The sequence below is a fragment of the Erinaceus europaeus genome, chromosome 2, assembly GCF_950295315.1.
Source record: "Erinaceus europaeus chromosome 2, mEriEur2.1, whole genome shotgun sequence".
Lineage (NCBI taxonomy): Eukaryota > Metazoa > Chordata > Mammalia > Eulipotyphla > Erinaceidae > Erinaceus > Erinaceus europaeus.
Window position 1 is genome coordinate 115822793 of NC_080163.1, and position 15743 is coordinate 115838535.

The window sequence follows — 15743 nt, forward strand, 5'->3', positions numbered from 1 at the left end:
GATTGTGCACCTGTTTCTCTTCTTTATGACTACCCACACAACAGTGCTTGAAAGCTATATAAATGAAAATGAGAACTTAGCAAGTGAAGGAGGCCCCGATATTGCCACTCAGCTATGCCTTAGGCCTGCCTGATTTTATGGCTGAAATAAGAACAACTAAGAACTAACAACATAGTCTTGGGTCACAATAACCTCATTAGCATATTTTCTTCTAGGGTCGTCGGGTTGTAGCACAGTGGGTTAAGTACACATGACCCAAAGCACAAGGAATAGCGCAAGGATCCCAGTTCGAGCCCCCAGCTCCCCACCTACAGGGGTGTCATGTCACAAGTGAAGCAGGTCTGCAGGTGTCTATCTTTCTTTCTCCCTCTCTGTCTTCCCCTCCTCTCTCCATTTCTGTCTGTCCTATACAACAACAACAACATCAGTAACAGCAATAACAACAAGGGAAAGAAAAATGGGACAAATGGCCTCCAGGAGCAGTGTATTCATAGTGCAGGCACTGAGCCCCAGCGATAATCCAGGAGGCAAAAATAAATAAATAAATAAATAAATCATATATATATATATATAATCCTATTCTGCTATTTTTCTACTTAGCTAAAAGTGTTCTGATAATACATTTTTGTCTAATATAGAATTTTAATTTATCTTAAATTATTTTATTCTCAATTTATTTGCAAAATAAAGAAATTCCTTTCTTTTTATTTCTGAGAATGAAGCACAATTTAGCAAAATGGTTAAATACCATATTAGCTAATATACCAAAGGTAATAAAAATGATTTCCTATTTAAGAGACTGATTTTATTTTCACTAAAATGATATTGATGATAGCAATTAAATTCACTTTCTAATTTTGCTAATATTTTGCAGCATTACTGAGAAGTTTTAGGCTTAACTATCTTCCTGGAAACTGTTTGAGTATAGCACAGTAAAAAGAGAAGTTCACAGCTAAAATTAATCTGGATCATTCTAGAATCTCTACAAAAGAACTCCCTATAAATGCTAGAGTAGAGAACAAAACATTTTGGACCACATGGATGTCAATAAACTTTAACAAAGAAGGATGCTCTTCCTCCTTTTACATGGATCTAGAGTGAGTGATCTGAATGTTGGTATTCTACCCCTGCTTTGTGTGGCCCCAGTGTAGTAGATATGATCTTCAAAGGAAAACACAAGGGGAATAACATAATCAGACCCCTGGTAAAATTTGGTATAATAACACCAGTGCCGAAAAGCAATTTGAATACATAATGTCTTGTTTGTCTATTAACTTTGTTGCCTAGAACAAGTCCTGACACATTGCAGATCCTCAATAAAGGGCCTTTAAATGGATGCATATATAATATACCATAATACATTCTTGCTTAGTAACTGACAGTTAAGACAGAGATTAAAATATGTGTATAGTTTGGGTGCATTTGTTCCCTTGTTTTATTACAAATGTGCTATAATGAATAGAGTTTTACATCTGTGTTTTCTTTTCATCTGAAGACCTTAAATATACTCACTCATTTTATTTTTTATTGTGTTTTTATTGTTAATTAAGAATAGGCGTATACACATAGTTGTATTGATTTGAAGATTCAGAAAAAGGTGAGCCATTGTACCCTTATCGCCTACACTTAAAAACACATTGATTAAGACAAAAACGGTGTTTACATTATAGCTGTGGCAATTGTGTGGTTACATTTAGGAAGTGTGGGCCAGGAGATACACTTATTCATTGAAACATTTGCATTGTCAGCACATCTGTGTCACCTGAGCAACCCTTAAAACACCAGTAATTAAATCCTTCTCTCTTGAGCTTAAATTACACCTTGATTATAGCTTTTGTAATTCAATTTTAGATGAATCTAGCATCCTTTTGAAATTGTTTATGAAAATTATGTTTAATCCAGCCGAATAAAAGCCTCTCTCTTCATTTTCTAAACTGTAATAACATGTCAACTGCTGTGTGGTTTCTTAGTAAAAGATCATTTGTGTCTCCTATCTACAGAAATTGAGAAGGGGGGCTGTGGGGACCCTGGAATTCCTGCCTATGGGAAGAGGACAGGCAACAGCTTCCTGCATGGGGACTCCCTAACATTTGAGTGCCAGGCGGCCTTTGAGCTCGTGGGGGAGCGAGTGATCACATGCCAGCAGAACAACCAGTGGTCAGGCAACAAGCCAAGCTGTGTGTGTAAGTATCATTGTGGGCTGGGCCCCCTGACAAGGAAAGAGAAGGAGTGGGGCTATGATAGTGAGGCATATTTCCAAAATGGCTATAGCCCTTTGCTGGCCAGAAAAATCTGGCCATTGTCAGAGCATTTTTTCCCTGTTTTCTCCTCTCAGTAATAGTTAGTGATGTTGGCACCTCTGCCAGGTGAAATGAAAGAAAGGATATTAATAAGAAGTAGGATGATTTTGTAACTTGATATAGTAATGGTTGGAAAATCTCTATGAAACTGTGTGGAATAAGATGAAAAAATACACACCTGAGTATTTTCAATAGTTACTCTGTCTAAAAAGGAGGTATATATGTGTACATATACACATTTATATACAGATAAATATATATATACATACATATTTATATATGCTTGTTTTTAAGTATACATCATAACTGGAAAAGTTTTTAAGAAATGTTTGCATTATCCACTCAGCACTCAGTGGTCTAATTTTCCAAATTTCCTTTTTATTAATCATAACTCTATAATGAATACAAAAATTAAATAATTTGGAAAAATGGCACATTCAAGGTAAGTGTAAAATGTAAAGAGACAAGCTGTCACAGAAGACATGGTAGAGTCAATATTATTTTCTAGAACTTGTTCCTCTGACGTAATAGCTTCTAATGTCAATATTTGGTCTTCTGAAAGTAGAAATAAATTCTTAACTAGAAACTTTGCTAACTTGTATAAGCTCTCAATCAAGTTGAGATAGTCACTCTTTATTCAAACCTTAGCTTCATAATGTATGATCTTTGGTTGTACTCTACAAATAACTAAATATATTAGTTAAAATGTTGGGGCAAGGAAAACTCTGAAATAAACAATTGTAGTGTTGTAAACCCTGATTCTCTGAGGAAACAGATTTCCATCCAGAATTCTGTGTCATCTATATGATAGAGCCTTTTTTTTGGATGCATATGAAATTGAAAATGTATTTGTGTCTCCACAGTTTCATGTTTCTTCAATTTTACTGCAACTTCAGGGATTATCCTCTCACCAAATTACCCCGAAGAATATGGTAACAATATGAACTGTGTTTGGTTGATCATTTCTGAACCTGGAAGTAGAATCCACCTCATATTTAATGACTTTGATGTGGAACCACAGTTTGACTTCCTGGCAGTCAAAGATGATGGCATTTCTGACATCACTGTCCTGGGTACTTTCTCTGGCAATGAAGTGCCTTCCCAGCTGGCCAGCAGTGGACACATTGTCCGTCTGGAATTCCAATCTGATCACTCTACTACTGGCAGAGGGTTCAACATCACATACACCAGTGAGTATGTCTGCCTCAGCACCCCTTTCATCCTCATTTGATCACATGATTATAATTTTGTCAAGAATGATACTGCAGGGGGTAGGCAGTGGTGGTGCACCTGGTTAAGTGCACACATTACAGTGCACAAGGACCCAGGTTCAAGCCCCTGGTCCCACCTGCAGGGGGAAAGCTTCACAAGTGGTGAAGCACTGCTGCAGGTGTCTCTGTCTCTCATTCTCCTATTAATTTCTCTCCATCTCTGTCCAATAATAAATAAGTATTAAAAATATAAAAAAGAATGATACTTGGGGGAATTTTTTCCTCCAAGATCATCACTGGGGCTCATTGCCAGCACTAGAAATCAACTACACCTGGTGTCCATTTTTTTTATATTTTATTGGATAAGAGAGAGAAATTGAGAAAAGAGGAGGAGATCGAGAGGGAGAGAGAAAGAGAAACACCTGCAGATATGCTTCACTGCTTGTGAAATAGCCCCCCCTGCAGATGGGGTGCTGGGGGCTTAACCCCGGTTCCTTGTGCAGGTCCTTGTGCTTTGTACTATGTGTGCTTAAGTGGGTACACCACTACCCATCCCCCCTTCAGAGATTTTTCTAATTATGATTGATAGATAATGAGAGTAGTAAAGCTGTGATATATATATATACATATATATATGTATATATATATATCATTAACCTAATAATCTAAAATATTACTCAAAGATAGTGTTATGTCACTGTTATAGTGAAGACTGACTCTCTAATATGTATGTATTCCCTGTGTTCCTTTATTTTCTTCTTTTTTTTTTTTCCTCCAGGGTTATTGCTGGGCTCAGTGCCTGCACCATGAATCCACCACTCCTGGAGTCCATTTTTCCCCCCTTTTTGTTGCCCTAGTTGTTGCAGCCTCATTGCGGTTATTATTGCCATTGTTGACGTTGCTTTGTTGTTGGATAGGACAGAGAGAAATGGAGAGAGGAGGGGAAGACAGAGAGAGAGGGGAGAGAAAGATAGACACCTGCAGACCTGCTTCACCGCCTGTGAAGCGACTCCCCTGCAGGTGGGGAGCCGGGGGCTCGTACCGGGATTCTTACGCCGGTCCCTGCGCTTTGCGCCACGTGCGCTTAACCCACTGCGCCACCGCCCGACTCCCTATTTTCTTCTTTTTTTAAATTAGTGATTTAATAATGATTAACAAGACTGTAGGATAATGGGGACACAGCTCCATACAATTCCCATTGCCAGAGTTCTATATCCCATGCCCTCCACTGCAAGTTTCCCTATTCTTTATCCCTTTGGGAGTATAGACCAAAATTCTTTATGAGGTGCTGAAGGTGGAAGATCTGGCTTCTGTAATTGCTTCTCCCCTGAACATGAATGTAGTCAGGTCAATCCATGCACCCCCAGGGGGGCTTTTTCTTTCTTTCCCTAGTGGAATAGGGCTCTGGAGAGGTGAGGTTCTGGGACACACTGGTGAGGTCATCTGCCCTGGGAAGTCAGGTTGGTGTCAAATAACACCTGCCACTTGGTGGCTGAAAGGTGGTAAGTTATAAAGCAGGACAATTTGTTTAATAATCAAGAATCTAAAGGTAAGAATAGAACAGATAGAAACTAATGGTCTTTATGTGGGAAGAAGATAGGAAGTCTATTTTAGGTATATTCCACGGGGTCCATGACTTTAGTAATTTTTGCCTGGGCCCGATAGCTAACATGCAGTTGGGCTAAAAGTATTGTCTGGGAAGATGGTGTCATCCTCTGTCCTTTCAGTTCTCCATATATCCATCAATGACCCAACCTTCCATTCATCTGAGCATCCTTCTGTTCATCCATATATATATCTGTCCTCCTATCTATGCAGATACCTATTCAACCACCCATACAACTAACCGTCAATTTATCTCTCCTTACAACCATACTCCATTCAGCAAAATAGTGTAGCAGTAGGACTGAGATATTAAATGTTAGGACCCATGGACCCAGCACTTATACTAACTAGTGCATTAAGATGTGACATTATATTTTTTGCCTTGAGTTCCTTATTTGCAAAGTAGATTTTATTTAAGACTGTCTTCTTTAATATATTGTTGAGGGAATGAAGATAATAATGGTGATGTAGTAAAAGAAATATAAAATGTACAGTTATATGAACTATTTAAGGTTAGCTAATGATTGTGTTATTGATTATTACAGTGACTGAAATAGAAGCTTAACTTTTCTAATTCTGTAGATAAAACAGCTAGACTCAGATTAACAAAATAACCTGCCTCACCAAGGTCAGATAGGAGCCAAAGGAGCCAAGATTCTAACCCAGAAGCCCAAATTACCACCATCCTTGTATTTTCTCACTTTTTCACAGGGCACATAAAAAAATGCTTTCAAATGAAAAACACTGGGTAGACACAGTTAAGCCTGTTTATCCATCTGTCTTGTCTCTGTCAGCTTCGGGAGATACTGATGTCTGGTATGTAGAATGTACTTGCTTAAGCCATTGTGAATATATATATTACAGTTGGGGTACCTAATTGCTTATGAGTTATGTTCTGTTTCCTTTTCAGCTAATATACATAATTAACGTTAAATCATTTTTTATTCTTATCTTATTTCTTATTTTTGTTTTCCTATTTTTCTTTTTTAGCTTTTGGTCAAAATGAATGCCATGACCCTGGCATTCCTATAAATGGCCGACGTTTTGGAGACCGGTTTCTCCTTGGGAGTTCGGTTTCCTTCCACTGTGATGATGGCTTTGTGAAGACCCAGGGCTCTGAGTCCATCACTTGCATCCTGCAGGACGGGAATGTGGTGTGGAGCTCCACAGTCCCCCGCTGTGAAGGTGGGTATCTTAGTGCAATTTCATGCTTTAATCATGGTATATCGTACCAGATAAATGGTCGAGTGGCTTCCTGGGATAGTCATTACAAAGCACCTGAAACCCAAACCCCTGAATGTAACAAAAAGTATTGCTTCAGTACTGAAGGCAACACAAGGTTGTGCTATATATGTGGTAGATTTCTCTTGAGACTCTAGAAGGATCTGTTCCAACCTCTTTTCTAGTTTCTGGAATTTTGTGGATGACTTTGGCTTGGTTTATGTTCTAGAAGGATTATCCCAGCTTTCTCCGTCAGAAAATGTTTCTGAGAAAAGAAAGAAAGAAAAAATATTTCTTTGCTTAAATACTATCCCTTTTGATGAAGACAATCTCATTCTGACCTCATCTTAACTAATGTCATCTGTAAAAACTGTCTCTAAATAGATTACTTTTGAAGCTTCTAAGAATATAATCTATACACATATGGAATGATGCATCCAAAATAATATGTATGCACATGCACTCATTCAGCACAACACACAGAGAACCTTTCACTTTTAGATAAAATATCATTTTAAATTTGCTTCTCCACAGAATGAGTGTTAAATTCTGAATACTTATATCAAAAATGGTATGAATAGAGATCAGGTGGTGGCGCACCTGTTTGAGTACACATACTACAGTGCACAAGGTCCCAGGTTCGAGCCCCTGCTCCCCACCTGCAGGGAAAAAAGCTTCACAAGTGGTGAAGCAAGGCTTCAGGTGTCTCTCTGTCTCTCTCCCTCTCTATCACCCCCTTCCCTCTCAATTTCTGGCTGTCTCTATCCAATAAATAAATAAAGATGATAAAAAATTAAAAATGCTATGAATAATCTATGCACCTTCAGAGTTTATTGTGAAGACTGAGTGTGATGATCCGTAGAAGTGCTTTGTCACACAGCTCCACTGGTTCTTGTTAATAGGTGAAAATAATTTTGCTAATGTTGATGAAAAATGCTCAGATGTGGTAGATACATACTCTGTTTTCAATAAACTTAGTTTATGCAACAAATAAACATTCATTTACTACTTTAGATTGCTAAATCCGTGAACAAGTTCCTGTGGTAGCTCAGGAGTATATAAATATCTGTGACCATGCTAAGATATGTTGCCTATGTATCTTACAGCCCCATGTGGTGGACACCTAACAGCTTCCAGTGGGGTCATTTTGCCTCCTGGCTGGCCAGGATATTATAAAGACTCCTTAAACTGTGAATGGATAATTGAATCAAAACCAGGACACTCCATCAAAATTACTTTTGATCGGTAAGAAATTACCATTTCCTCCTTTATTTAACCTAATGTTTGTGTTTCAGTGGATCTTGAAGCTTAGATACATGACTTTTCCCATTGATTTGCCAAAGAATCTTATATAAAAAGAAACAGATTTGATGGATACGATTTTTTTTCTCTCTCTCAAACTATGTCATCTACCCCCAAGGTCAAGTCATTTTTGTAGTCTTGCTGGGAGTTCTGGGTCCACTCCCTAAAGATTTCAGAGCTTTAGACATAGGTAGAATCAACTCCACTTGGTGTTTTATTTCATATGGAGGTAACTTTGGTTTGTCAGTTGCATTCTGCATGTTCCACGAAAACAGATGTGCTTATCTAGTGATGGCTCTTGCCAGATGGAGTGGCTGTGGCTGCAGAGCTGACAGTGGGGTTAGTGACAGAGTAATCAACTATTCATTACTTACAACTTTATTACTACTATATTCTGTCATTTATTTGATTGATGCATTGGATAGTAAAAGTCATACTGCTTGAATTTTGTACTTTTTTGCAATGGACTTTCCCATTTATTTCAACAGTGACATAATACATTTGATTTTTAAAAACCAAAAGTCTTGGGGCCAGGTAGTGGTGCACCTGACTAAGGGCACATGTTACAGTGCACAAGGTCCCAGGTTCAACGCCATGGTTCCCACCTACAGGGAGAATGCTTCCTGAGTGGTGAAGCAGAACTGCAGGCGTCTCTCTGTCTCTTCCCCCTTTTACTCTCCCCCACCCCTCTCAATTTCCCTCTATCTTTATCCAATAATTAATAAAAATGATAAAAAACAAAAAATCTTTTAGACTGACTCATATCATTTAAAGTCTAATGTAGAAGATGTTGCTGTTTCAAATTTAATAGCTGATCAGCATTGGGTTTTCTTGAATAATTATCTTCATCATGATTAGATTGAATTTTGGGTTTTAATATTCAAACTCCATAATGTCTTAAGACAAATAAAAGCTTGTGTTATCTTCTTTCTATTCTCTACTAAGCAATGATGACATATATACTGGAAAGTACTTTAGTGGGGGTTGCATTATCTCTTAATATTTGTATTTGGAATTATTATTTAGATTATTAATCATCTCTAACAGGATAATAATATTCAGTAGTATAAACTCTCCAAAGGGAAGAAAAATAAGATTTATGTATTCATTATACTGGAGACTAGGTTTCTGGATATAATCTTAATCATTAGGACAATTAACTCTCGACACACTCTTTGTGTTGGCTCCTTACTAATTTTTATACATTTTAGTTTCAAGAGGTAGGGAAAAATCAAATGTATATCTTAACTTCTGAAAGCACATAAAATTTCTAGTAATTAGTAAAAATAGTTATTTTTTATTAATGTTTGGCATAGCTTAGTAGCATTTGATTTTCAGCTGCAGAACAGAGGTGTTAATAAAATCCTTGTATTTTCTTTTCAATGTTATTGAGCAATGATATTTTATTCAATTTCATCTGTAAATATTAATATTCATGATACTTTGGACAGGAGGGATAATTCACTGGGTAGGGTGCATGGCTTGCTATATGTATCCAAAAGTCCAATGCAGACACCTCATGGGTGAGCAGCAGTACTTGGGGGATGCTTCTGTGCTATAATAACTCTCCCTTATACATGCTCAAGGTCCAAATTCTGAAAATATATATTTATATTTAATATAATGTGTATGATATATACATATAAAATATTTATATTCCTAATATATCAGACAGTTGTGGTTTATGCCTATGGTCTTATACCCAACTCTATGAAATTTCAATTGTATAGCAGAATATTGTTTATACATTGAGATGAAGGATGATGTGACAATACAGATGTGGTCAAACACACAAATGGCAGATTCCATACTGTGTTTATGGGTGGATAGTGGTCAAAGAATGAAAAATGTTCAGACTGTTCTTTTGAGGCTATGTAAACACTCTTCCAGTTCTTATGTCATAGCTCTTGTTAAAGAAAGAAAATATGAAAACTCTATTATAAATATCTAAACAAGACTTATTTCATTGTACTCAAACTACTCAAATTTAAGCCCCCATAGCCATGGGATCTTTAGAGAGAATTATAAAGAAGTACATGCTATGCTCTCTGACCCACTGTGACCTGTTCTCACCTCTCCAGGTGATATCCCAGTATCTGAACCTTTCTTTCTAGAAGAGCAGGGATCTGTGAATCATCCTAAATTACTGAGTGGATATAGTTCAGTTCTGTGCATCTGCACTAAGAAGAGTATACACAGTTTAAGGAGAAACCAGAGAAAAGTATTTCAGTTTCAACCTCTCTTTTTGTTACTACTTGCCATGAAACCAAGATTGCTTCTCTCTCTACTCCTCCAGCCCTAGGACACTGGTCCGTGTAGTCCGTGAAGTAACTGCATAGGCTACCAGGATATTCTTTTGTCAGTTCCAGTGGATCACTCAAGCTCACTGTACGCTAGCCATCCCTGAAAGCACAGTCAGACACAGGAAGATTGGTTAGCACTTTGAGGATAAAATGGTTCCCTTTGTAAATGATCTCTGTACTCAGTGGAACTTGTACTGCATAAAATTGGACGCATGTTAACACTAGTAAATAACGAGAGAAAATCGTATCCTATTATTTGGAACTGACCTTCCTTCTTGGGAGTCAGGTATAGCTCATTGCAAAAGTTGCGATTTTTTTTTCCCAACCATTTTAAAGTAGCATTTAGTTTCTGAAGCAGCAAATGTTATTCTTATGACCTGAAATAGTCACAAAACCTCCAAATATACAGGATTATTATTTTTTTGTGGACAGCATTTAAAATTCTGTCATGTATTTTGAATTATCCTTTTTTTTTGAGAAAAATCACTTCACACCAATGTGTCATTCTTAAGATAGTCATGGTGCTAAGTGGGAGGTCATGAAAAATACTTTGAAATACATATTAATGAATTTTCACTTGGTGACTTTTATTTACTTCGTTATACTTTTACTTTCTTTAATGTCTTCTTTCTTTCCTAAAACAAGCACATCTGGGTCATAATATTTATATTTCAGAGATGAATATATGTCCCCAGTTGCCAGAACAGAGATGTTAATAAAATTTTGTTTTCTTTTCAATTTTTTTTATTTATTTGAAAAAGGAGACATTAACAAAACCATAGGATAAGAGGGGTACAACTCCACACAATTCCCACCACCAGATCTCCATATCCTATCCCCTCCCCTGATAGCTTTTCTATTGGACTGGCGATGTAACTCACTGGGTAGGGTGCATGACTTGCTGTGTGCATCCCAGATTCCAATCCAGATACCACATAGGTGTGCAACAGTACTTAGGGGAAGCTCAAAGCAGACTATTAAGTAAAAAGATGGATGTAGCATGTACCTTTTCTGCTAGAAAGGAGAATTATCCTTAAATATTATATGAAATCATTTTTCAAAGTATCTATGACTTTTATTTTAATATGGCTAAATAGTTACTTTAAATATATTATGTTGAGAACAGTTGTGGGTTTTAGTTAGCAGATGAAGATATTCTGGGGGGTATAAGCTGATGGAGCACTGCCTTTCTTTTATGACTTGGAGTACTTATCTGCAGGTTTCAAACTGAGGTCAACTATGACACCCTGGAAGTCAGAGATGGGCCAGCAAGTTCGGCCCCATTGATAGGGGAGTACCACGGCACCCAAGCCCCCCAGTTTCTCATCAGCACTGGGAATTTCATGTATCTGCTCTTCACCACCGATAACAGCCGCTCCAATGTGGGCTTCCTCATCCACTATGAGAGTAAGTGCACATCCCCAGCAGTGCAACCTGCTGAGACTGAGAAGCTTGCCCTCTGCCAGCAAGCCTGCACCTCATTGCTGGTCCTTGATCTTAATACCAGCTGCATTGTTTTACAACATCCATCCAGTCCTAAGAATTCTTGCTCCCTAGTGAGACAGTGTCTTGGGGAAGCTTACTTTACCTCTCAACCATCTGTATCATTTTATTATGAAGTGATAAAGTAGACTCAAACAGTGAGTGTGTGAATTCACTGTACTATTCAATAATATCTTTTAACTTTAGGAAAAGTTAAAAGTTAATTCGTGAACTACAGGGCATAATGCTAAAAGTTTAGATTCTGGCAGGATAAAAGGAATGAGTAGGGAGTCATGTTACTCTTTAAGGAAACAAGTTAAGAAGCCAATACTGAAATACTATATGTAAAGCCAATGACCTGGGATGACAAGAAAGGGGACTGATGGGGTCCGGTGGTAGCATAGCGGGTTAAACCTACATGGCACAAAGTGCAAGGACCAGGATAAGGATCCCAGTTCCAGTCCCCGACTCCCCACCTGCAAGGGGGTTGCTTCACAAGTAGTGAAGCAGGTCTGCAGGTATCTTTCTCTCCCCTTCTCTGTCTTCCCCATTTCTCTCAATTTCTCTCTGTCCTATCCAACAACAATATTATCAATGACAATGATCATAATAACCACAATAATAAAAACAATCAGGGCAACAAAAGGGAAAAAAAAATAGCCTCCAGGAGCAGTGGATTTGTTGTACAGGCACCAAGCCCCAGCAATAACCCTGGAGGCAAAAAGGGGGGAGGGGGCACTGAGAGGACAGTGAGACCCAATGTTCAATGATGGATGGTGGGATTGGTATGCAGAAATATCACAAAAGCATAAGAAATTGTACCCATGTGACAATTACTATCTTGCTAATCATTATGTCCCTGAAAATAGGAAAATGTTAAAAAAATGTAAAGTTTTTGATAGCTGAAAAAATTATGCTTGCTTATCTATCACCTTTTGAAATAGGTTGTCTCTAGCCCAACATGCTTTGTGTCAAGTTCTTTTAACTCTGAAAATAATGACAGTTTTCTTCTCTCCTGTCTTTGTTCATGAACAGTCAGTTCTATAAGCGTTCCTTGTTTAAAAATGATTAATGACCGACCACATGTAATGTCCAGAGGTGTTCACGGAAATGAACTTGGCAACACCAAGCAATGAATCCCACAAGCAAATCTAGGTTGATAGGCTCTTGCAGTGATGACAGGGACTGCTTTGAACAGCAGTATGTGAGCTCTGTCTCAGTCACAAGGCTGAAACATGCTTTCAAGGTTCACCTAAAAGCCCACCTAGAACTATAATTTCATGTACAAAGTGTTATGATTATTACTCTTATACATAGAATATCCATTTCCAGTCTGCATTTTCATTACTTCAGTCTTTAAAAGGGCTGTGGCACAGCCACTGTATAGATTAAGAGTGACATTATCCTCAAAGAACAATCAGTTGTTCTGCTCATTTGTGGAGCTCTGAACCACCATTTAGTAATAGGCAGGATTTTATAAGGAGTCGGAAGTTAAATAGGTTTCTCAAGTACATGGAAGTTTTATATTTAAATTTTAAGCATTTTTTTATTTTTATTTATTTTTTATTTAAGAAAGGATTAATTAACAAACCATAGGGTAGGAGGGGTACAATTCCACACAATTCCCATCACCCAATCTCCATTTCTCACCCCCTCCCCTGATAGCTTTCCCATTCTCTATTCCTCTGGGAGCATGGACCCAGGGTCATTGTGGGTTGCAGAAGGTAGAAGGTCTGGCTTCTGTAATTGTTTCCCCGCTGAACATGGGCGTTGACTGGCCGGTCCATACTCCCAGTCTGCCTCTCTCTTTCCCTAGTAGGGTGGGTCTCTGGGGAAGCGGAGCTCCAGGACACATTGGTGGGGTCTTCAGTCCAGGGAAGCCTGGCCGGCTTCCTGATGACATCTGGAACCTGGTGACTGAAAAGAGAGTTAACATACGAAGCAAAACAAATTGTTGAGCAATCATGGACCCAAAGCTTGGAATAGTGGAGAGGAAGTGTTAGGGAGGTGCTCACTGCAAACTCTAGTGTACTTCTCCTTTCAGGTATATATTTTGCAGTAGTTTACGGATACGTGTGAACATATGCTCTCTCTCACAGAAACTGGTGTATATCTAGGTTTTTGGACTTTGTTAGAAAGTGAACCACCTGAGATGAAATTAGAGTATACTATGAAAGGAAAGGTCTCACCCGAGTAATGAAGCTGAAGGGTTGTCATTCCACATGTGAAGTCTCTGGACACAGTCTAAAGTGAAGCATGTTGAGGTGGCAATCGTTGTGTTGGTTAGGTTGTGATCGGCAGATGCAATATTATTTCATATAGATTGGGAGATGCATATGGGAATGTGGGCCCTATCCAAGGGTTCCAGGACTGAGGGAAGTAGAGGCTCTATAGTGGAGATGTGAGGTTCCTGCTGTCTTAGGGTTCAAAAAGACAATCGATAGTTAATGTTATCACATTATTTGGTAATTTGGTTAACTTTGAAAAGTCCTTTTGTTAGGGTTTGCTGTACAGTACCCAGTATCTTGTATATAGCTGTGCTATTGGTTGCTTCTGATCTATTTGGTCTAGGCTTTTGAGGGAGTCTGCATATCAATTACACAGCCTATATATTGAAAAGATTCAGTTTGTGTTTTGAAAAACTTTGAGACATACAATTGATTTTCCCCCTCTCATAGTAATTAACTAGTGATTTATATGACTACATTTTACTAGGAGAATACATAAACACCATTCCCACCACCAAAGGACTGTGACCCATCCCTCCCACCCACTCCCACCCCCCACTGTCCCAGGAAGCTGCATGTCTACCCCTCACCACAGGGTTTTTACTTTGGTGCCCTACTTAAAATTTGGTCAGGTCCTGATTTTAGTTTCCCTTTCAGATCTTCTTCCTCAACTTCTGTTGATGAGTGGGATAATCCCATACTCATCTTTATCTTTCTGACTTAGCTCACTTAACATAATTCCTTCTAGCTCTGTCCAAGATGGGTCAGAGAAGGTGGGTTCATTGTTCTTTATAGCTGCCTAGTATTCCATTGTGTATATATACCACAGCTTTCTCAGCCACTCATCTGTTGTTGGGCATCTGGGTTGCTTCCAGGTTTTAGCTATTATGAATTGTGCTGCTATGAACATAGGAGTACACACCTCTTTTTGGTTGGGTGCTATGGAGTCCTTGGGGTATAACCCCAGGAGTGGAATTACTGGATCATATGGAAGGTCCATGTCTAGCCTTGTGAGAGTTTTCCAGACTGCTGTCCACAGAGGCTGGACCAATTTACATTCCCACCAGCAATGTAAAAGGGTTCCTCTGTCCCCACATCCTCTCCAGCATTTGTTGCTGCTGTCCTTTTTGATGTATGCCATTCTCACAGGAGTGAGGTGGTATCTTAGTGTTGTCTTAATTTGCATTTCTCTGACAATCAGTGACCTAGAGCAGTTTTTCATATGATTGGTAGCCTTCTGGATCTTCTCTGAGGTGAATGTTTAGTTCATATCCTCTGCCCATTTTTGGATGGGGTCATTTGCTTTTTTGGTACTAAGTTTGCTGAGCTCTTTATATATTTTGATGATTAGTTTCTTGTCTGATGTATGGCATGTGAAGATCTTCTCCCATTCTGTGTGGGGTCTCTTTGTTTGTTTAATAGTTTCTTTGGATGTGCAGAAGCTTTTCAATTTGATGTAGTCCCATTGGTTTGTTTCTGCTTTAGTCTTCCTTGCAATTGGGTTTGATTCATCAAAGATGTCCTTGAGATGTAGGTGGGAAAGTGTTTTACCAATGTTTTCCTCTAAGTATTTGATTGTTTCTGGTCTGACATCTAGGTCTTTGATCCATTTGGAGTTGATTTTTGTTTCTGGTGAGATAAAGTGGTTCAATTTCATTCTTCTGCATGTTACAACCCAGTTTTCCCAGCACCATTTATTGAAGAGAGCGTCCTTTTTCCATGTAATCCTTTGGGCCCCCTTATCAAAGATTAGATGTCCATAGGTGTGGGGAATTTTAAGCATTTTTAGAAAATGCTTTCTAATATCTCTTTATGATATTTCAGAAAAGAAGCAAAACATTTACTGTATGTAAATGCTTTTATTTTTCTGTCTAATCCATAAAAGGTAAAATTAAAAAAAATTGGTGCAGTAGAACAATATATTTTGTAGTGTGTGTGTGTGTGTGTGTGTGTGTGCATGTGTGGGTGTATGTGTTATACACAAATGATTTTTACAGTCAGTTCACTTTTACTGTAACTAGAAAGGGAAATTGGTCAAGACACAGTGATAACAAATGCAGTATAACTGGAAAGTTCAGTATAACATGAGAG

The 15743-nt window shown here is 38.3% G+C and overlaps 1 protein-coding gene across 1 annotated transcript in view; it reads left to right on the plus strand.

The window, feature by feature from the left end:
• CSMD1 (CUB and Sushi multiple domains 1) overlaps positions 1-15743 on the plus strand; it is a 1841590-nt gene that overhangs the window by 1531995 nt on the left and 293852 nt on the right. The window contains exons 13-17 of the mRNA XM_060184943.1: positions 2001-2183; positions 3164-3490; positions 6107-6301; positions 7444-7582; positions 11162-11349. Of these exons, the coding sequence (XP_060040926.1) occupies positions 2001-2183; positions 3164-3490; positions 6107-6301; positions 7444-7582; positions 11162-11349 (1032 nt within the window). The remainder of the gene's footprint in view (positions 1-2000; positions 2184-3163; positions 3491-6106; positions 6302-7443; positions 7583-11161; positions 11350-15743) is intronic.